Genomic DNA, 23,160 nt, shown 5'->3' on the forward strand with positions numbered 1-23,160 from the left:
GTTGAGGCCAAAACATTGAATGTTTTCAAGAAGGAGTTAGATATAGCTCTTGGGTCTAAAGGGATCAAAGGGTATGGGGCGAAAGCTGGAACATGCTACTGAGTTGGATGATCAGCCATGATCATAATGAATGGCGGAGCAGCCTCGAAGGGCCGAATGGCCTACTCCTGCTCCTATTTTCTATGTTTCTATGATTATCAGGTCTTTACAACACTGCTGATTGTGGGAGCTTACTGTGTGTAAATTGGCAGCTGTGCTTCCTGCATTCTCAACAGTGACTCCACTTCACAAAGTACTTTGTTGGCTGTAAAACAGTTTGGGTCATCCTGAGGTTGTGACAGGCGCTATTGAAATGCCAGACCTTTTTCTCTGCACTGTCAAACTACAATAAGGTGTTAATCCGATTGGGAAGCAGGAGGAATCTAATGTAAGTATTTTTCGGACGTGTTCTATTTCCCATACCTCCAAAAATAGGTCCATGATATTTGGGAATGCCGCTCTGAAACCAGGATTCAGGTCAAAACGGACGCTCACCTGCAAAAAAAGGTGAGAGATCCAAATGTTGTCAGCATCAACATGCTTACAATCAAAGGGCCGACTAGGGATGAACAATAAATGGCAGCCTCGGCAGCAACACTTCATCCCCGGAATGTGTAATAAAAATAAAGTACAACAATCCAGGTTCGTCTTCTGCCTTTCCATTAGGAAAAATAATCAGACACGTGGGGGAAAAAAATCCAACCTATAAATCCAATTATTTTGTAAGTGACTGTCACAAGGTTCATTGATTTCAATTTAGCCAATAAATTAGGCATGATTGAGCTACTTCAATGAATATCAAGCGCTCCCTCATCTTTGGCAGATTTACAGAATGCCTTTTCTGTAGAAAGGAACATTTCAAGGCCACATTTTTAATTGAAAAGAGAAAAGCATTGTACAGGCTAACAGAAGCATCATCCGTCAGAAGCTCCTCGATGAATGGCTTTCTCCTTTGTTAAAGCAAGGTAGCAAAGGGTGTGCTACATCCCTTCTCCGATCTATTCTGTTCATCTCTCCTCCCTCTCTGACTTTCTGGAGTCCTGTCGCACAGATGCCTTCTGATACTTTATAAGTTACATAGAATATACAGCACAGAAACAGGCCATTCGGTCCAACAAGTCTATGCCAGTGTTTATGCCCCACCTGAGCCTCTTCATCTCACCCTATCAGCATATCCATCTATTCCTTTCTCTCTCACTTTAAATGCATCTATAATATTCCCTCCACTACATAATCTCCAGTCCCTCTACATCCTTTTTGTAATATGGAGACCAGAACTCTAAGTGTGGTCTAACCAAGGGTCTATTCAAGTTTAACATAACTTCTCTGCTTTTCTATTCTATTGCTCTAGAAATGAACCCTGGTGCTTTGCGTGCTTTTAGTTTTGTGGTCCTCCAAAGTTGTATTGTGATCTCCATAGCTATAGCCCGAGATTGACTGGGTAGCTCAGTTGGCTAGCTGGCTGGTGTCTGGTTCAAAACAATGTCAACAGTGCAGGTTCAATTCCTGCTCTGGTCTGAGGAAGGCAGTAGAAAACCACCTCATAATACCCTCTTCCCTAGTCAGCCTCATCTCTCCCGTATGGAGAAAAATGTGAGAACCTTGACACTGCCATGGCACCCCTAGATTTCTCCTCTACCCCATTTAGACCCTTATTATTATCCATCGAGTATCTGGGCTTCTATTTTATCCGACCAAAATGCACCACCTCATCAATTCAACATCCTATTTCATCCTGATGGGCATCACAAACAAGTCGTCACCCGATGTCCACACATTTGCACTTTTCAACAGACAGTCACTAGACCAGGGGGCTGGATCTAATTTTTAATCATCTTTATGACACAACCCTCCAATTTTTATTCCAGACACTAACTCAATTGGAGAACACACTGTGTGACAAACTTGCAATTGTATCGAATTCTTCAGTCTGCCGTAAAGGCCGACTTGGGTCTGCAAATGAAACCCGACCCGAGCACGACAGAACCACATCCGACCCGAGCCCGACCCGGCCCGAGTCCTTTCATTTTTTTTGCCCGCACATGACCCGCCCTGACCACCGGAATGTTCAGTTAACCTAGCTTCCGTTTTTCACTTTTTAAGCTTGCGCAGATAAGCAACAAAGACTGTAACCGGACTTGAAAGTTTGTTTAAAAAGTACATTAAGATTGGAGCCACGTACTGGAGGTGGTGATCGAGTGTGTCCGGCCTGGCCCAAATACCCGAGCCGGAAGAGCGACCCAACCCGAACCGGACACATGTCGTCGGGTCCCGTCGGGTTCGGGTGGGGTAGCCATGCTCCCGTCTTCTGTCTTAAAGGCAACACTGGCCCATTTAAAATAAACAGGTTGATGTGTTTAAAAAAAAGACTTGCATTTATATAGCGCCTTTCACGACCACTGGACATCCCAAAGTGCTTTACAGTCAATGAAGTACTTTTGAAGTGTAGTCACTGTTGCAATGTAGGAAACACAGCAGCCAATTTGCACACAGCAAGATCCCAAAAACAGCAACTTGATAATTTCCAGATAATCTGCTTTCATGATTTTTTTTTTTGATCGAGGGATCAATATTGGACAGGACACTGAGGCGAACTCCCCTGCTCTTCTTCAAAGCTGTGCCATTGGATCTCTTACACCCACCTAAGAGGGCAGAAAGTTTAACATCTCATCCGAAAGACAGCACCTCCGACAGTGCAGCACTCCCTCAGTATTGCACTGGGAGTGTAGGCCTGGATTTTTGCACTCAATTCCTGGAGTGGGACTTGAACCCAGAACCTTCTAACTCAGAGACAAGAGTACTACCAACTGGTAGAGGTGTGATGAAAGGAAGTTTACACAAATACATTGTCAGGATTTGGGCATCGCTGGCATTTATTGCCCATTCTCTAGCTACCCTGAGAAGGTGGTGGTGGGCCTTCTTGAAACATTGGTAACAGTTTGATACACCTGAGTGGCTTGCTGGCCCACTTCAGAGGGAGGTTAAGAGCTAACCACATTGCTGTCAGTCTGGAGTCACATATAGGCAAGGACAGTAGATTTCCTTCCCTAAAGCGCATTACTGAACCAGTTAGTATTTTCAAACAACAAACAACTGAGACCAGATCTTTATTTCCAGAACTGAATTCAAATTCTCAAACTACTGCCGTGGGATTTGAACTTACGTCATCTGCATTATTAGTTCAGCAACATAACCACTCTGATATTGTACCAGAATCCTTCTTTAACTGATCACTTGAATAACCTTATAATGGTTTCCAAGATTAGCTTGACCCAATCAGAAGGTGAATTCCATGTACTTTTCTGAAAAGAGCTGAAATGGGTACCTGAGATTGACTTGTCTAACTTACATGCACAGAATTCTGTGATCAAGACCGTGTTAAGATAAAAGTTCTCTTTGATGGCTTCAGAATGTTTAAAAGGCCAATATTTTGTATTATGAATGGCAGCTTTTCAAGTCAGAAAAGTGTCTACTAATGGGTGTAATGTGTCCTCCTGGACTTTTGAAACAATGCCAGCTCAGTTTTTCTTGATTCCTTGGGATCGTTATGGCTGCGTGTCAGTTGTGAATGATTTGTAAGCTCAAAAGTTGGCAGCCACACGGCATTGTTAAACAGACTGCTTTTAATCTCAAAAGACTTAAAAGATATAAAACACTTCCAGCAGTAAGGCAGTGCTGATATATGATCGGGTGAAATGAGCCTCAGAACTAGGCGGCGACAAGAAAATTGTGTCAGTCCAAGAATTTCCCAGGAGCTGGGAGAACAACAGACTCTTTCAGATAGTTATTCTAGTTGAATATACTTTAAGTAGCTCCTTCCAGGGCATAGAATATGTCTCTTATCTTCAGTTGTGCCACTCATTCGATTGTAGACTTTATATAATGGGTCTGGCCTTTTGGCATTTTCTGCTTTCGAATTCGACGGGAGATGGAGTGGAAATCCTATGTGACCAATTCACAGTAATCAGGGTCAATTGCTAAACCTGTCTATACGAATTGAGCATGTCAAAAGGTGAAAGACACAGGTTTCAGGGCATCAAGCCATTTGCACTAGAAAGTAAAGTCAGAAAAAAAGCCGAACAATGGCAGTCCTCACAATAAGGAAGGAAATCTTGCATTTATGCAGCATCTTAAATGGTCTCAGGATATCCCAAAGTGCTTTGCAACTGTTATATATGTATATATTGTTATACTATCTGTAAAGTGTTAGGAACTAATTAGCTAGGAACTAGTTGTTATGTGTAAGTGTTCCAGTCGTGGGCCTCATTCACAGCTGCACTGGGGAGTCATGTTATATGTAACACAAGAACCAGTTCAACCAGGTTCTATAGCACAAGCATGGTATTGAAATAAACAAGACTGACTCCAGCCTTTTCCAAGTTTAAAGTGTGATTCTTTCCAACATCTGGGAACCAGAAACAACATAAAGATGAAGCATGGTGGCAGCAAGTGTCTGTGAGTAAACCTGCAACATTTTCAAAAGCATCAGATTGAGAAACATGACCCAAATTAGTAACAGCGAGAGAGAGAGACAGACAGAAAAACGAAAACTCTAAAAAAAAAAATCGAAATGTCAGCCAGGACAGGAATAAATGCACTGCTACAGCCCATCATGAATTGGGGAGCTGATGATGTTGTAGAGGCATTTAAGAAGTTTAAACAAAAGTGCAATTTGGCATTCAATAGTTTCCTAAAAGGCACTAGTGAAGTCAAGAAGTTTAGCCATATCCTTCTGTGGGCTGGAGATAAAGGATTAAATTTATTTAACAGCTGGGACCTAAGCAAAGAGGACAGCAGAAACCCAGACACAATTTTTGAAAGATTCAGCACCCATCTCCAGCCAAAATCAAATCATCAGATATACCGATATGAATTTCAAGGCCTCAGACAGGAACTAGGTGAGCCTATTAACAATTTTGTTGCAAGATTGAAAAATGCAGCCAGAAAATGTAAATTTAAGGATACAGATTAACGGCTGATAGATCAGCTCATTTGGGGTTCTGCACATTCTGAAGTACAGAAAGCTCTAATTGGACAGGACAAGCTCACAATATTGCAGGCTGTAGACACTGCCAGAGCACATGAAGCCACGAACAGACAGATGAAGACTCTAACCTCCCAAATGGCTAGACTTCAGTTAAGCCAAGAGACAGGCAGCAGGGTCAATGCAGTGCAACAACAACTGATGAATGTAGACCAAACAGAGAGAAAGACATGCAGGATCTGTGTACGATCACATGAATTGATAGAAGGAAATGTCGCGCATATGGATCAATCTGCAGAGCTTGCGGAAAGACCAATCACTGGGAAAAGATGTGCAGAACAATACAAGAAGGTGGTAGACGAGTCATCAGAGCCAGAGTAACAGGGCGAAGGAATAGTGAAAGAAACCAAAACATCCATACCCTGGAAGATGACGATGGGTTTGAGAACATGATAGACATAGGAAACATAGAATTACATGAAATGTCTGGATGTGACAGTTCCCAGAGAAAAGAAATTCACACAACCATTCAGATCAGGAAGAGGCTGAGAAATAAGCCCACAATGATAAATCTGAAGGTGAAGATTGATACTGGAGCGCACAGTAACATCATCCCGCTCAGACTATACCAGAAGATCTTTCCTGAAAATTTGGAGAAAAATGGTTATCCAAGGGAAGGTGCTCTGAAACCAAACAACGTCATGCTAACAGCATACGGGGGAACTGAGATTCGACAGCTAGGAACAACCCAAATCAGAGGGACACACAAAGGAAAAGATGTTAACTGTATGTTCTACATCACAGAAACAGATGGTCCAGCTATCCTGGGGTTGAGCAGTTGTGAAGAGCTGCAGATTATCTCAGTAAACCATGAGGTGAAGGAGGTGACACTGAGGGTTTAAGATAGTACACCCGTTGAAAAGCGCCCTCCGATAAGAAGCAAAGAAGATCTAGGCATAAAGATTCATCACCCAGTGAACGGAACACCACCAAAACTGAGACAAATTAGAGATGAGACCAGCAAAGACGAGGAGTTACAGATGCTATCTCAGCAAGTGATCCAGGGATGGTCTGATAGGATACAGCACACACAGCCAGCAATACGGCAGTACTGGTCTATCAGAGATGACATCTCACTAGATGATGATGTTCTGCTGGCTGGATCCAGAATAATCATTCCCAAAACAATGCAGGAAGAACCTCTCCAAAAGATACACAAAGGCCACATGGGAATGGAGAAGTGTAAGCTCAGACCAGATCAGCTGTGTACTGGATAGGCACATACAAAGATATTGAAAATATGGTGTCTACATGCAATGAATGCCAGAAGTACAGAAACTCCCAACAGGAAGAGGAGATGATAGCTACGGAAGTACCACCCAGACCATGGAATACTGTAGGAGTCGATTTATTCACACATAATCAAGAATGGTATCTCATAGTCACAGACGACTACTCAAAATTCCCTTTTATCTGGAAGATGAAAGACTTGAGAGCCACAACAATAATCTCAGCAGTACGAGTTCTGTTCACTGAGCAAGGGATTCCTGAAAGGTTAATATGTGACACTGGCACCCAATTTACATCCAGAGAATTTAAGGAATTCGCTGACCAGTATGGGTTCAACACCATCACCTCATCACCACACTACCCATGGGGACACGGGTTTATAGAAAGACATGTCCAGATGGTCAAAAGAACACTTGTGAAATGCCCAGAGATGAAGGAAGACCCAAACCTGGCCTTATTGTCACTCCGATCCACAGCACTGACATAAAATCACCTGCAGAGCTCTTAAGTGGAAGAAAATATAAGACAACTCTACCAAGCAAAATACATCCTTCAAGTGACCAGGAGGAAGTGAGACAACAACTCACAGAAGCACAGGTAAGAGGAGAGCAACACTTCAATAAATGTGCTAAATCCCTACCCGAGCTGTTGAAAGGACAAACTGTGCACATACAGGATCCAACAATGAAAACCTGGAGGCCAGAAAAAGTTGTTAGTGAAGCTGAGACTCCAAGGTCATATATCATTGAGACTGAAACTGGTAAACAAATGAGAAGGAACAGAATCCATATTCGACCTACACCTGAGCTGGAACAACAGAAAAGACCATCAACAACACCGGAAACATCACTATCCAGCGAGACAACATTAACAACATCACCAGCAAGTGACACAACATTGCCTGTACACCGTGCCAACTCACCGCTGAGAGAAACAAATGTCAAATCTACAAGATGGAGGCACAATATCTTACCACCCAAGTGATACCATGAATAATATTTTTTTTTAAAAGAATGCACGCTATAAAAGACTCTAAAAAGTGTTCTGATTATTCCCACAAGTCGGATGATAATCTTCTTTATTTATATTGACAGTTATACTGATATAGGGGCGTTATGTTTTAAAGAAAGAGGGATGTTATATATGTATGTATTGTTATACTATCTGTAAAGTGTTAGGAACTAATTAGCTAGGAACAAGTTGTTACGCGCAAGTGTTCCAGTGGGGGGCCTCATTCACAGCTGCACTGGGGAGTCATGTTATATGTAACACAAGAACCAGTTCAACCAGGTTCTACTGTACAAGCATGCTGTTGAAATAAACAAGACTGACTCCAGCCTTTTCCAAGTTTAAAGTGTGATTCTTTACGACATCTGGGAACCAGAAACAACTTAAAGACAAAACAACAACCAATAAAATACTTTTGAAGCGTAGTCACTGTTGTAATGTAGGAAACACGGCAGTCAGTTTGCACACAGCAAGCTCCCACAAACAAAATGTTGTAAAGACCTGCTAATCTTTTTTTTTGTGATGTTGGTTGAGGGATAAATACTAGCCCAGGGATAACTCCACTGCTTTTCTTCAAATAGTACCATCAGATCATTTGCAGCACCCTGAGAAGGCAAACGGGGACTCAGTTTAACATCTTATCATCAACAGTGCAGCACTCCCTCAGTACTGCACTGGGAGTGTCAGCCTAGATTTTGTGCTCAAGTTTCTAGAGTGGGGTTCGAGGCCACAACTGTGACTCAGAAACAAGGAGCTACCAACTGAGCCACAGCTGACACCAATACTACCTTAGCTGATTCATCACAGTATTCTGGTAAATGTTTGAAGGCTCAATGGCTACTTTTGAAACCATGTTGACTCTTCACTATGGACCCTGTGTCGTTTAGATGAACATCGACAGCACATCTCACTCCCTTCATCAACATCGAGATAAAATTCGATACTCCCCAGTTGTCCTATCTGCGTCTCACCATTTATGAAGCTTCTAAAAATATCTGCTCTAATTAATTAAAAATTAATAATTTGCTTTGCCAATATCCTTGCTCACCTCCCTAAGGATTCCAAGCCACAATGGAACATATAAAGCATTAAATTGCTTGTGGTGGCATCTCCTTAAATACCTAGTAAGGCTAGCATTGATTGCCCATCCCTAAGGGCCCTTAAGGAGGTGGTGGAGGGTCTTCTTCTTGAACCGCTCCAGTCTATCTGGTGCGAGTACACCCACTGTGCTGTTAGGGAGGGAGTTCCAGGATTTTGATCCAGTGAAGGAACAACGATATATTTCCAAGTTAGGATAGTGTATGTGGCTTGGAGGGGGACTTGCAGGTGGTGGTGTTCCTATGCGTCTGCTGCCCTTGTCCTTCTAGACAGTGGAGGTCGCGGGTTTGGGAGGTGCTGTCTTAGAAGCTTTGGTGTGTTGCTGCATGGATAGTACACAGTGCAGGCATGGTGCGACGGTGATGGAAAGAGTGGATATTTGAAGGTGGTTGGATGGGGTGGCAATTAAGCAAACTGCTTTGTCCTGGTTGACTTAAGAACACAGGAGGCCATTCAGCCCCTTGGCTCTGTTCTGACATTCCATTAGAACATGGCTGATCTGTGTCTTAACTCCATTTACCCGCCTTGGTTCCGCAACCCTTAATACTCTCGTCAAACAAAAATCCATCTCAGTTTTGACATTTTCAACTGACGCCCAGCCTCAGCTTGTTGGGGCAGAGAATTCCAGATTTCCACTCCCCTTTGTGTGAAGAAGTTGTTTCCTGACATCACCCCTAAACAGCCTAGCTCTAATTTTAAAGTTATGCCTCCTGTTCCTCTGTATCTACCCGATCAAATCCTTACCCTTACACTCATGTGCAGAGCTGAGCTCCCCAGATATCGCCAGAGCAGGGCAGACATCCACTTTCTCGTCACATTCAGAAATTATTCAGAGTGCTCTGGAAGTCAGGGCCCTGTCTGGAAAATGTCAAAACATACTTTTGCACCTGGCTGCTCCTGCTGCAAACTCAAGCTCATGTGAAATGGTCTTGGACTGCTATCTGCGGAATGCAAAGTACAGTTAACTAGAGGGGCATGCGATCCCATTCAACCCAGCTTCAGCGCACGTAACAACAACTTACATACATTAAAACATATGAATTAGGAGAAGGAGGAGGCCACTCGGCCCCTCAAGCCTTCTCCGCCATTCAACAAGATCATGGCTGATCTGATTATGGCCTCAACTCCACTTTCTTGTCTACCGCCTTTGACTCTCTTGTCAATCAAGAATCTATCTTACTCAGCCTTAAAAATATTCAATGACTCCGCCTCCACTGTTTGGGGAAGAGAATTCCACTACCTAACAACCCTCTGAGAGAATGTTTCTCCTCATCTCCATCTTAAATGGGAGACCTCTTATTTTTAAACTGTGTCCCTAGTTCTACTCTCTCTCATAAGGGGAAACATCCTCTCAGCATCCATCCTGTCAAGTCCCCTCAAGATCTTGCATGTTTCAATAAGATCACCTCTTATTTTTCTAAACTCCAATGGATAAAGGCCCAACCTGTCCAACCTTTCCTCATAAGATAACCCCTTCATCCCAGGAATCAGTTGAGTGAACTTTCTCTGAACTGCTTCTAATGCAATTAGACCCTTTCTTAAGTAAGGAGACCAAAACTGTACACAGTACTCCAGATGTGGTCTCACCAACGCCCTGTACAACTGTACCAAAACGTCCCTACTTTTATATTCTATGCCCCTTGCAATAAATGACAACATTCCATTTGCCTTCCTAATCATTTGCTGTACCTGCATACTAACTTTTTGTGATTCATGTACCATGTCACACACATCCTCTGTACCGCAGAGTACTGCAGTCTCTCCCCATTTAAATAATATACAGCTTTTCTATTCTTCCTACCAAGTGGACAAGTTCACATTTTCCCACATTATACTCCATCTGCCAAATGTTTTGTGCACTCACTCAACCTATCTACCTCCTTTTGCATACTCCTTATGTCGTCCTCACAACTTACTCTCCTACCTATCTTTGTGTCATCAGCAATTAGGTAACCATACATTCGGTCCCTTCATTCAAGTCATTTATATAGGTTGTAAATAGTTGAGGCCCCAGCATTGATCCCTGTAGCACTTCACTAGCTATAGCTTGCCAACCCGAAAATGACCCATTTATCCCGACTCTGTTTCCTGTTAGCTAACCATTCTCCATCCATGCTAATACATTACCCCCTACACCATAAGCTTTTATTTTGCTTAGTAACCTTTGATGTGGCATCTTATCAAATGTCTTTTGGAAATCCAAGTACACCACATCTACAGGTTCCCTTTTATCCAGGTTGTTTGTTACTTTCTCAAAGAACTCTAATAAATTGGTCAAACACGATTTCCCTTTCACAAAACCACATTGACTGCCTGATTGCATTACAATTTTCTAAATGTCCTGCTATAACCTCCTTAATAATGGATTCCAGCATTTTCCATATGAGAGAGGTTAGGCTAACTGGCCTATAGTTTCCTGCTTTCTGTCTCCTTCCTTTCTTGAATAGAGGAGATACATTTGCTATTTTCCAATATGAGGGAATTTTGGAAAATTACAACCAATGCATCTACTATCTCAGCAGCCACTTCTTTTAAGACCCTAGGATGAAGTCCAACAGGTCCTGGGGACTTGTCAGCCTTTAGTGCTAATGGTCTTCTCAATACCCTTTTGCTGGTGATTGTAATTGTTTTAAGTTCCTCCCTTAACCTAGAGAAATATCCCAAGGTGCTTCACAGGAACATAATCAAACAAAACTTAGCACTAATCCCCATGAAGCGATATCAGGACCATCAAAGAGGTGGGTTTTAAGAAAGGTCTTAAGGAGGAGAGAGAGCTAGAGAGGTTTACGGCTGAATTTTACGCCACCTCAAAGAGCAGGCTGGTGGCGGGGGTGGGTTGGGGGGGGGGGGGGTTGCGGGGTGGCGTAAAATGGAGTGGGAGGCTCCGGGAGCCCTTCCCGGCCCACTCCAGCCTGCGCTCCCACTTTTTGTAGGGCGGCAGTGGCGAAAAACAACCAATGAATGCCCTTAAGGGGCCACTTTAGGGCCTTCGCCCACCTCCACATGGATTTTACTCATGGCAAGCGGGAGTCCTAGACACAAGAGAAGCCACCTGGCAAAAGCAAAATATAGGTCGGATCCCCTGGCGAGGCAGAAGCGGGTTCGCCACCAACTTTCCAGTCAGTGGCCGGCTCCCGTTCAGCTATGGTAAAATCCTGGCCTTAGGGAGGGAATTCCAGAGCTTACAGCACAGGCAGCTGAAGGCATGGCCACCAATGGCGGATTGATTAAAATTGGGAATGTACAAGAGACCAGAAGATAAGAATTGGAGGAACGCAGATATCTCAGAGGGTTGTGGGGCTGGAGCTGGTTACAGAGATAGCAAAGGGGCAAGGCCATGGATGGATATGAAATAAGGATGAGAATTTTAAAATTGAGGCGTTGCTGGACTGGGAGCCAATGTAGGTCAGCGAGCCTCAGATCAGGACCCAACTCACGAGTAGCACTGCCACTTATATATCAATCTGCCTCTGAAATATAAAAGTGACCTTAAAATTATGCCATCACACTCAAAATACAAGAGTGAGTTCTGATGTTATGATGTTAGACCTGTAATGCACTCCTCGCTACTTTTTCTTCCAAAGCACAGATTTAATTTATTGGCCTCTTGGCTGTAAGGTGATATGGGTGGAAGTTTCAAGGAACAAGCAGTGAGAGCACCCTAAAGGTATACACCAAAAAATGTTGCTAATTCAGAAGTCAATTTTTAGCAGCACTTTAATTAGATGATACTGTCTAGTCAGCGAGCATTGGTGGGAGTTGTTTATAGGCCACCAAACAGTATTGGTAATGTTGGGCATGGTATAAATCGGGAAATTGGAGGTCATGTAACATGGGTAAATACACCAATAATAGGCGAATTCAATTTACATATAGACTGGGTACACCAAATCAAGTATTAATGCTGTGGAGGATGAATTCCTGGAGTATGTATGAGATGGGTTTCTGGAGCAATATGTTGAAGAACCAACTAGGGATCAGGCTATTTTGGATTTATTATGATGTGATGAGAAAGGGCTAATTAATAACCTTGCTGTAAGGGAGCCTTTGGGAAATAGTGACCGTAATATGATAGACTTTTACATTAAGTTTGAAAGTGATATAGTTCATTCTGAAACTAGGGTCTTAAGTCTGAACAAAGGAAACTATGAAGGTATGATGGAGAATAGGGAAATGGAAGATAAACTAAACAATTACTTTGTTTCTGTCTTCACAGAGGAAGATACAGAAAATCTCCCAGAAATACTAGGGAGCCAAAGGACTTGTGAAAATGAGAAACTGAAAGAAATTAGTATTAATAAAGAGGTAGTACTTGAAAAATTAACTGGATTGAAGATTGATATAAATTGCAGCAGGGGGAAACTCAAAAAAGCATTGGAATCAAAACAGGCATTGTAATTAGGGCCTGTGGTCAAATTCCACTCTGCCTTCCAACTTTTTTGGACTCCCACTGTGGATAGATCAGCAGTACTCAGGCAAGCTTCTTCTCCCTTCCTCTGAGATGGAAATATAAAGAAAAGGCAGTAAAATACTGAAACTCTCCACCTATTTCCTCCAGAACAGATCGTTCATGGGATGTGGGCGCACTGGCTAAGCCTGCATTTATTGCCCATCCCTAATTGCCCTTGAGAAGGTGGTGGTGAGCTGCCTTCTTGAACTGCTGCAGTCCATGTGAGGTAGGTACACCCACAGTGCTGTTAGGAAGGGAGTTCCAGGATTTTGACCCAGTGACAGTGAAGGAACAGTGATATAGTTCCACATCAGGGGAACTTACAAGTGGTGGTGTTCCCATGCATCTGTTGCCCTTATCCTTCTAGGTGGTAGAGGTCGCGGGTTTGAGAGGTGCGATCGAAGCAGCCTTGGTGAGTTGCTGCAGTGCATCTTGTAGATGGTACACACTGCTGCCACTGTGCATTTCTGGTGGAGGGAGTGACTGTTTAAGGTGGTGGATGGGGTACCAATCAAGCGGGATGCTTTTTCCTGGATGCCGTTGAACTTCTTGAGTACTGTTGGAGCTGCACTCATCCAGGCAAGTGGGGAGTATTCCATCACACTCCTGACTTGTGCCTTGTAGATGGTGGACAGGCATTGGGGAGTCAGGAGGTGAGTTACTTGCCACAGAAGTCCCAGCCTCTGACCTGCTCTTGTAGCCACAGTATTTATGTGGCTGCTCCAGTTCAGTTTCTGGTCAATGGTGACCCCAGGTTATTGATAGATGATTTCTATAATGAGGGTGCCACGGAACCTTACAAATGGCAGTTGAAATCTGTACCTTGGAAGGTCTGAGCAGTGGACGGGGAGGGGTTTGGTGCAGTCAGACATCACAAGGCTAATCCCATGAGATTCTACCCTTGCTATGAGTAGCACAGATTTGTGCCAAAATTTGAATGGTAACTAATCACTTGAGCTCGTCACAAGCATTTGGCAAACAGCATGTCTGCCAAATCTGCAATGTAGACCATGCATTGCTTCTGATTAAAATGTACGCAAGTTTTATCCTGCTCACTTATTGCATTAACAAAGCAAAGAAAGCATGCTACAGCTGTACCCAGCTTGTCTAGTATGCCAGAGGAGTTCACCTCAAGTGCCCTTCACGGGAACAATGCACAAAGCTCCAAATATTTGAGCTCCTCCAAAATGTCTTGACAGTGAGTCTAGTCCGACAGATCTGCTCCTCTGGGAGCAGGCTCTTGGAATAACAATAAAGGATCTGACGACGCCTTATCAGAAAGCTGTCTGGGCTCAGAGCATTTTTGAAACAGAATTTTTGATGGCATATTCTCCGATGCTTCTCCTTGTTATTTTGTCCCAGCTCCGACAGCTTTTTATCTCCTGTCAGTGTTTATTATGTTGCCTGGATCTCGTGCGTGCTATTTCTAAAGAAAATACATAACCATATTTAATGGTTCGCTATAGGGCGGCACAGTGGCGCAGTGGTTAGCACCGCAGCCTCACAGCTCCAGGGACCCGGGTTCGATTCCGGGTACTGCCTGTGTGGAGTTTGCAAGTTCTCCCTGTGTTTGTGTGGGTTTCTTCCGGGTGCTCCGGTTTCCTCCCACAAGCCAAAAGACTTGCAGGTTGATAGGTAAATTGGCCATTATAAATTGTCACTAGTATAGGTAGGTGGTAGGGAAATATAGGGACAGGTGAGGATGTTTGGTAGGAATATGGGATTAGTGTAGGATTAGTATAAATGGGTGGTTGATGTTCGGCACAGACTCGGTGGGCCGAAGGGCCTGTTTCAGTGCTGTATCTCTAATCTAATCTAATCTAATCTATATTCTGCCGCATAGCTGTTCACTTGTGATCCTTTTACACTCAAAAAGCAGGTCACAGAAACCTTCAATCATTTGTCAGGGTTCAGGAGGTTTTCCCTCCTTAAGATTTTCCAAAATGCTACATGTGAACCTCAAAAACAGGGGAAGGCCTTTCAGCACCTCCAGGCTGGCCCACCATTCAATTAGATCATGGTGGATCGGTACCTCAACTCCATTTACCTGACTTTGCTCCCTATCCTTCCATACCCAACAAAAATCTATCCACTTCGGTCTTGAAAGCTCAAATTGACCCCAGCATCCAAAGCCTGTTGGGGGACAGAGTTCCAGATTTCCACCACCCTTTGTGTGAAAAAGAGATTCCTGATTTCATTCCTGAATGACCGAGCTCTAATTTTAAAATTATGCCCCTTCACCAGAGGAAATCGTTTCTCCATATCTACCCCATCAAAGCCTTTTAACATTTTAAACACCTCGATCAGATCACCCTCAATTTCCCATACTCTCAAAAAGCTCCACCTAATCCATGATACTTACATGCGTGTGAGGAAGTGCTTCAGGGGTCCGCACAGGTGTGTGCTCAGGTGATGAAAGATGGAAGCTGGAATCACTAGGCAACCGCTGATGGATGGCAGGCTCCTCCAATGGACTAGGAGGTGGGCTTTCTTCTGGCGAAGGTTCAGGATTGGTTTCACCCACAGGTTCATTTTGCAGTTGAAGCTTGAGGGGCAAAAAAAATAAAACCATAAACGTTAAACGGTCAAAATCCTGGAACTCCCTTCCTAACAGCACTGTGGGTGTACCTACCCCACATGGACTGCAGCGGTTCAAGAAGGCAGCTCACCACCACCTTCTCAAGGGCAATTAGGGATGGGCAATAAATGATGGCCTAGCCAGCGAGGCCCACATCCCATGTAAAAAATATTTTTAAAAGCCTGTGGAAGAAGCAGGCAACAGCAAGTATGCATAGTAGGCCAAAGCCCAGGAAAAGCCTACAGCTTTTATTAGCATTCCATATATCAGATATCCTTGCTCAATGCCGGAACACTTCTTTTGTAACTGTTATTTACCTGAGGTGAAGCACCAAGATCCATTACATAGAACACCATCATTATTCAGAAGACACCATCACTATTATGAAGACACCACAAACTATCTCCTGAGTGGGGTAACCTTAGTCATCAATAAAAGGCTGACTTTCATCAGATCACAAGAGAATTGATCTGAAAGCTGACGTATTATGGGTTCTTCTCAAATGCAGAATATCTCCAGAGCCTTACTTAACAAGTTTTTTTTAGGAGCTTTCTAACTTCCAACTAGCACACGGAAACTCCGCAAATATCCACCACCCCAAACCGGATTACACCACACATTCTCCATCCTTAGTGACGCAGTCGACTCTCTGCTGGTACTTATTGATATTACACATGGACATAAGACAGAAACTAACCATACATGAGGCCAGGCCCAGATCTTTTGTTGGTAACTAATAATAACCTAAGGTGAAAATGACATGGATTTTAATGCACAAACTGTTGGTGAAGGTTTAATATGGCTTCAAAGTGCAGTTAAGAGTCAACCATGTTGATGTGGGATTGGAGTCATGTGTAGGCCAAACCAGGGAAGGATGGTTGGTTTCCCTTTAAATGGTGTCTTCTCAATATTGGTGGTGCCTTTTCGATGTTGTTGGCGTCTTCTAAAGGACATTTGTAAATCAGTTGGGTTTTTATGACAATCCAACAATTGCTTTAACTTCACACAAAGGGTAGTGGAAATCTGGAACTCTCTCCCCCAAAAGGCTTACGAAGCTGGGGATTAATTGAGAATTTCAAAACTGACATTGATAGATCTTTTTGTTAGGCATAGGTCTTAAGGGTTACGATACCAAGGCAGGGAGATGGAGTTAAGATACAGATCAGCCATGATCTAATTGAATGGCGGAACTGACTCAAGGGCTGAATGGCCTCCTCCCATTCCTGTATGTCCATACTGATTTAAAATACGAACCAGGACTTTGACAATCCGCGCCTGGATTCACAACACTTCACCATTGGGGATACATCACACATCAATCTAACGAAAGAGTCATCACTAAATCCATCTCTTACCTGAGGGATGGGTGAAGGCAATGCTGGGGTAGGTATCCATTGCTGTGGTGATGCTGTAGCAGATAGAGACATTTCCAATGTTGGCACTGGGGGTGAGCTTTGGTTAAGGGGATGAGAGTGCCCTCCCTCTTTGCTCACCAGCGGTGTAGAATCATGCCCGGGCATATCCTTCGGGAGTCGCACCTCATGGAGGGACACATTACAAGCCATCCTCCCACAATGCATTGTGAGCATGTCCTCCTGCACGCGTAACAGAGCCACGATATTACTGTAGCAGTAAAAGTCCTCGTTTTCCTTGGCGAAAACATTTATTCTCGGTGCGTTTGTGCGTGGATAGATGGCAAAAAACGCCTCTCCCTCTTTCTTTCCACTCTTTAGGGATGAGCCAGTTACTCGAAAGGCTTCGATACGCAGCCGTACATCATGATTTTTATCATTTTGACAGTAACCTGTAAAATAAAGAAAGATTTGCATTTATATGCAATCTTAGGGCATCCCAAAATGCTTTGCAGACAAAGAATTACCTTTGAAGATGTTGGGAATTTACATACAGCAAACTGCCACAAACAGCGAGGAAATAAATAACTAGAAAATCTGTTTTAGGTATTGGCTGAGGGTTAAATATTGGCTAACGCACTGGTGAAAACTCCCCTGCTCTTCTTCAAATAGTGCCATTGGATCATCTCCGTACGCCTGAGAGGGCAGACAGGGCCTCGGGTTTAACACCTCATCTGAAAGACAGCACCTCTGACAGCGCAGCACTCCCTCAGTACTGCACTGGGAGTGTCAGCCTAGATTTTGTGCTCAAGACTCTGGAGTGGGTCTTGAGCCCACAACCTTCTAATTCAGAGGCACAAAAGGAATAATAATTATGCTGTAACATTGTGCTCAATGCTGGAGCCTCCAACTGTCAGAGTAGAATCAGACTATACAGTGACAGAATACTATTGGTTACCCTGTGACTGTAACCGATAGTGTAAAACATGCAATAGTGAATAGGCCACCATTTAAATGTTTCTCCCATTGAAGTCAATGAGACAAAATGGGGAGAGGTCTTTAGCAGGAGGCTAAGCAGGCACTGAGTGCTGAAGTGCAATTATATTTCTATCTTTACTATGGGAGAACAACTACTTGTATTTACATAGCACCTGCAACATAGTAAAAACTCCCAAGGTGCTTCACAGAAACATTATCAGACAGAATTTGACACCAAGCCACATAAGGAGATATTATAACAGGTGACAAAAAGCTTGGTCAAAGGGGTAGCTTTTAAGGAGGCTCTTAACAGAGTTGAGAGAGGTAGAGAGGTGGAGAGTTTTAGGGAGAGAATTCCCGAGCTTAAGGCCTAGGTAGGTGAAGGCACGGCCACCAATAGTGGTGTTATGAAAATCGGGGATGCACAAGAGGCCAGAATAAGAGGAGTGCAGATATTTCAGAGGTTTGTAGGGCTGGAGGAGATTACAGAGATAGGGAGGGCCAAAGCCATGGAGGGGTTTGAAAACAGGGATGAGAATTTTAAAACTGAAGCATCTCTGCCTGGGAACCAATGTAGTTCAGCGAGCACAGGGGTGGTGGGTGAATGGGACTTGGTATAAATCAGGATAGGATCAGCAGAGTTTTGGGTGAGCTCAAGTTTATAGAGGGTGCAAAGTGGAATACAAGCCACGAGAGCTTTAGAATTGCCCCTTGATATTCGAGGAAGTAACCTGGAGACTGGGAGTATTGATCACATTTATAGTGGGGAAAGTCTTTGCTCGAGTCGCTCTGAACAGGCTCCAGAAGCTGGCCGAGCGCGTCTACCCTGAGGCACAGTGTGGCTTTCGTGCAGAGAGATCGACTATTGACATGCTGTTCTCCCTTCGTCAGATACAGGAGAAATGCCGTGAACAACAGATGCCCCTCTACATTGCTTTCATTGATCTCACCAAAGCCTTTGACCTCGTCAGCAGACGTGGTCTCTTCAGACTACTAGAAAAGATCGGATGTCCACCAAAGCTACTAAGTATCATCACCTCATTCCATGACAATATGAAAGGCACAATTCAACATGGTGGCTCCTCATCAGAGCCCTTTCCTATCCTGAGTGGTGTGAAACAGGGCTGTGTTCTCGCACCCACACTTTTTGGGATTTTCTTCTCCCTGCTGCTTTCACATGCGTTCAAATCCTCTGAAGAAGGAATTTTCCTCCACACAAGATCAGGGGGCAGGTTGTTCAACCTTGCCCGTCTAAGAGCGAAGTCCAAAGTACGGAAAGTCCTCATCAGAGAACTCCTCTTTGCTGACGATGCTGCTTTAACATCTCACACTGAAGAATGCCTGCAGAGTCTCATCGACAGGTTTGCGTCTGCCTGCAATGAATTTGGCCTAACCATCAGCCTCAAGAAAACGAACATCATGGGGCAGGATGTCAGAAATGCTCCATCCATCAATATTGGCGACCACGCTCTGGAAGTGGTTCAAGAGTTCACCTACCTAGGCTCAACTATCACCAGTAACCTGTCTCTAGATGCAGAAATCAACAAGCGCATGGGTAAGGCTTCCACTGCTATGTTCAGACTGGCCAAGAGAGTGTGGGAAAATGGCGCACTGACACGGAACACAAAAGTCCGAGTGTATCAGGCCTGTGTCCTCAGTACCTTGCTCTACGGCAGCGAGGCCTGGACAACGTATGCCAGCCAAGAGCGACGTCTCAATTCATTCCATCTTCGCTGCCTTCGGAGAATACTTGGCATCAGGTGGCAGGACTATATCTCCAACACAGAAGTCCTTGAAGCGGCCAACATCCCCAGCTTATACACACTACTGAGTCAGCGGCGCTTGAGATGGCTTGGCCATGTGAGCCGCATGGAAGATGGCAGGATCCCCAAAGACACATTGTACAGCGAGCTCGCCACTGGTATCAGACCCACCGGCCGTCCATGTCTCCGTTATAAAGACGTCTGCAAACGCGACATGAAATCGTGTGACATTGATCACAAGTCGTGGGAGTCAGTTGCCAGCATTCGCCAGAGCTGGCGGGCAGCCATAAAGACAGGGCTAAATTGTGGCGAGTCGAAGAGACTTAGTAGTTGGCAGGAAAAAAGACAGAGGCGCAAGGGGAGAGCCAACTGTGCAACAGCCCCAACAAACAAATTTCTCTGCAGCACCTGTGGAAGAGCCTGTCACTCCAGAATTGGCCTTTATAGCCACTCCAGGCGCTGCTTCACAAACCACTGACCACCTCCAGGCGCGTATCCATTGTCTCTCGAGATAAGGAGGCCCAAAAGAATAGCTAAACCAAAGTGGTCCAGTCCAAACATGCATGACATTTGGCCCAATCAAACTTGAACACAAGTCAACTACAAACATAAATTCAATCGCCTCATATATGGATGTGAAGTCCCCACTAACAGCACCGTGGGAGTGGGAACACCTGCACCACATGGACTGAAGCAGTTCAAGAAGGCAGCCCATCGCCACCTTCTCAAGGGCATCTAGGGTTGGGCAATAAATGCCAGCCTTGCCAGCACAACCTTTATTCCGCAAATGAGTGCTTGAAAAGACAATGGGCTGAATTTTCAAAATGGGGGCGGGAACCCGACGCCTGGATGATTCCCGGGTCCCAACCTTGCACCTGAGCAACATCGCTAACACGACATGATCTTCTAATGTAAATGTTGTAATTGAGCGGAAGACGAACTTGGCGCCCAATTAGTGGCACCAAGCTCCCGCAGGAGGCCTTGCAGAGCACGGGCGGCAAAGGCAGGCGGCAGCCATGACTTCTTGGGCTAGCCAAAATCACCATTGAAAATTACAGTGCGCACATTTTACCATCACCCCAATCCCTCCCCGACCCACAGCATTGCAAACACTACCTTCGAGGGATAGATTATCTCAGATGTCTATCAATAGGGAAATGTCAAACATGTGTTTGAAAAACATGTCTGGACACTCAGTGAATGTCTGGTGATCACACCCATTATTTCCCTTTTTCTACCTCTTTCAGTCAACACCCATTGAATGCGAATTGATTAATCTTATGAAACAGATAAAAGAAAAGAAAGACCTGCAGTTATAAAGCACCTTTCATGACCACTCAACATTTCAAAGCGCTTTAGAGCCAATTCAGCACTTTTTGTTTCAAGTATAGTCACTGTTGTAAAGCAAGATCAAATCTATCCTTTAAAACCAACACACAAGTAAACAGCATTTTTCTTCAAATGTTTTAGGAGATAGGGAAAGTTATTTTTATTAAAAGAAAGACTTGCATTTGCATAGCACCTTTCATGATCTCAGGACATTCCAGAAAAGTGCTTTACAACCAATGAAGTACTTTTGTCAGAGTTGTAATGTAGGCAACGCAATAGCCAATTTGCACACAGCAAGATCCCACAAAGACCAATGTGATGTTATGGTGAGGGCAGTATCAAACAGCCACAAGTGAGGCATAACAAAGGTCAGATAAAAGATAAAACTCCATCCGCAGCCTCTTAATGACATGCCTTGCCACCAATCTTTGCAGATTTTCCAATTCGAACACTAAGTCGTCTAGCAGGTCAGTGTTTGGCATGGGGGTCTGCTCCTGTTCCTGGCAAAAATATGCCGTGCACAGGTCCGCACTGCAACAGGTCACCTGGCATAATGCCCATATTTATACCTTTAGTACATACACCATAGACTAAGATTGTCCAGTGTCCACTGCTGTGCAGGAAGGTGTCCTCAGGTTTTTTTCAAATTCATATTCAGGAGATGAGTGTCACTGGCAAGGTGGGCTTTTATTGCCCAACCCTTGTCCTTCCTTTAACCTCTGGAGCTCATGTGGTGATGGGGCACCCACAGTGCCATCAGGTAGGGAGTTCCAGCTTTACTACATTACTATATACATGCAAGTTGTTGCAGCCTTTGAGAATCGGGCCCACAGTAAAGACAAAAATATAATTCCACTTCAACACTCAATATCTGTGCTTGCTGTGATTTAATTTAAAGCTGTGTACTTCATCCGGAATTTTTTTGTGTTGTCATGAAATGATTTTACCTTTAGGAAGCCTGAAAAGAAATTTCTTCTTGAGGACAGAGTAGATTTCGTTGAGATTGGTCTGTGGAATGATATCAGTGGTTCCCGTGTTTGACCACAGCACATCACCATCGTTCACCCGTAGCTGTACACCCGTCCCAGACCCTTCAAGAAGTGGGTTTTCGACCGTCAGCCTCAAAATATATCGCCCCACTTCATTAAACTGCACGTTGACAATTTCAAACTCAAAGTCTAACTCCTTGTTTTCGATTTTTAACCGCGACCTGTGCATGTTTTTGTAAAGATCTCTTGTGCCCCCCCCTCTCCAAAACCCATTCGACAAGAAGTTGTTGCCGACAGAAGTGCCACCTGCAAAAGAGAACGAAAGAGAGTGAAATGTTACTAGATTTGAGTGATGTCAAAGGAGTAACCCTCCAAGGTCACGGATCTTGAATGGTTGCCACTGATCCATTGTTTGAAAGTGCAGCAACAAGCAACAGGAGAATTCACAAGTCAGACGGCGTAACATTACCTGTGCTCTGAATGCACTAGGAATACCGTAAGGCTCAGTTTCCGATGAGCTGATGAATAGGTACTTTGTACTGAAATCCAAAAGCAGCCCTTGTTCTCATATCCGTTTTGGTTTGAGAGCGCGATTCACACAACCTGTTCAGTTTGTTGTCCTGAATCTAGGCAGCAACCACCAACCAATCAGAGTGCAGCATAAAACAAACAAAGTACACTTCAAAGTCAATGGATTATATGTCTTATAATAACCAAGGTGATGTGTTATACAAAGACCAGTTCCTTTACCTGCCAAAGATAAGCTTAAAACACACACCTTCAAGGTGCATGCAGTTAGAAATTCAATAACCAGTGCTCAATATTATACTTTTAAAATCTACTCAATGACTTTACCTCAAATGTCACCATTTATATCTTTCAATTAAAAGGTCTCATTCAATGCAGCAAGCTCTGATCCTTTGAGTTAGCTAACGACAACTTGCATATATATATATATAGTGCCTTTAATTTAGTACAAACATCCACACAGAATCATTTTCAAACAAATGTTGACACCAAGTCAAGGAGATATTAGGACAGGTGACCAAAAACTTGGTCAAAGATTTAAGGAGTGTCTGAAAGAAGGAGAGAGAGGCAGAGAGGTTTAGGAAGGCAATTCCAGAGGTTGGGGCCTAGGTAACGGAAGACACCAAAGGTGGAACCATTAAAATCAGGGCTGCCAAGGGGCCAGAATTGGAGGAGTGTCAATATGTCAGAGGGTTGTAAGGCTGGAGGAGGTTAGAGAGATAGGAAAGGACAAGGTCATGGAAGGATTTGAGCACAAGGATGAGAAGTTTAAAA

At 43.9% G+C, this 23,160-nt stretch overlaps 1 protein-coding gene across 6 annotated transcripts in view; it reads right to left on the reverse strand.

Annotated features, from left to right (window-relative positions):
* ccdc33 (coiled-coil domain containing 33) overlaps positions 1 to 23,160 on the reverse strand; it is a 304,008-nt gene that overhangs the window by 272,452 nt on the left and 8,396 nt on the right. For all 6 annotated transcript variants that reach the window (XM_068015481.1, XM_068015480.1, XM_068015479.1 and 3 more), the window contains exons 2-4: positions 21,817 to 22,164; positions 16,803 to 17,251; positions 15,232 to 15,414 (exon numbers count right to left, since the gene is read on the reverse strand). In XM_068015481.1, coding sequence (XP_067871582.1) covers positions 15,232 to 15,414; positions 16,803 to 17,251; positions 21,817 to 22,087 — 903 coding nt within the window. In that variant the 5' untranslated portion in view covers positions 22,088 to 22,164. The remainder of the gene's footprint in view (positions 1 to 15,231; positions 15,415 to 16,802; positions 17,252 to 21,816; positions 22,165 to 23,160) is intronic.

Source organism: Heterodontus francisci, chromosome 35, assembly GCF_036365525.1.
Source record: "Heterodontus francisci isolate sHetFra1 chromosome 35, sHetFra1.hap1, whole genome shotgun sequence".
NCBI classification, from domain to species: domain Eukaryota; kingdom Metazoa; phylum Chordata; class Chondrichthyes; order Heterodontiformes; family Heterodontidae; genus Heterodontus; species Heterodontus francisci.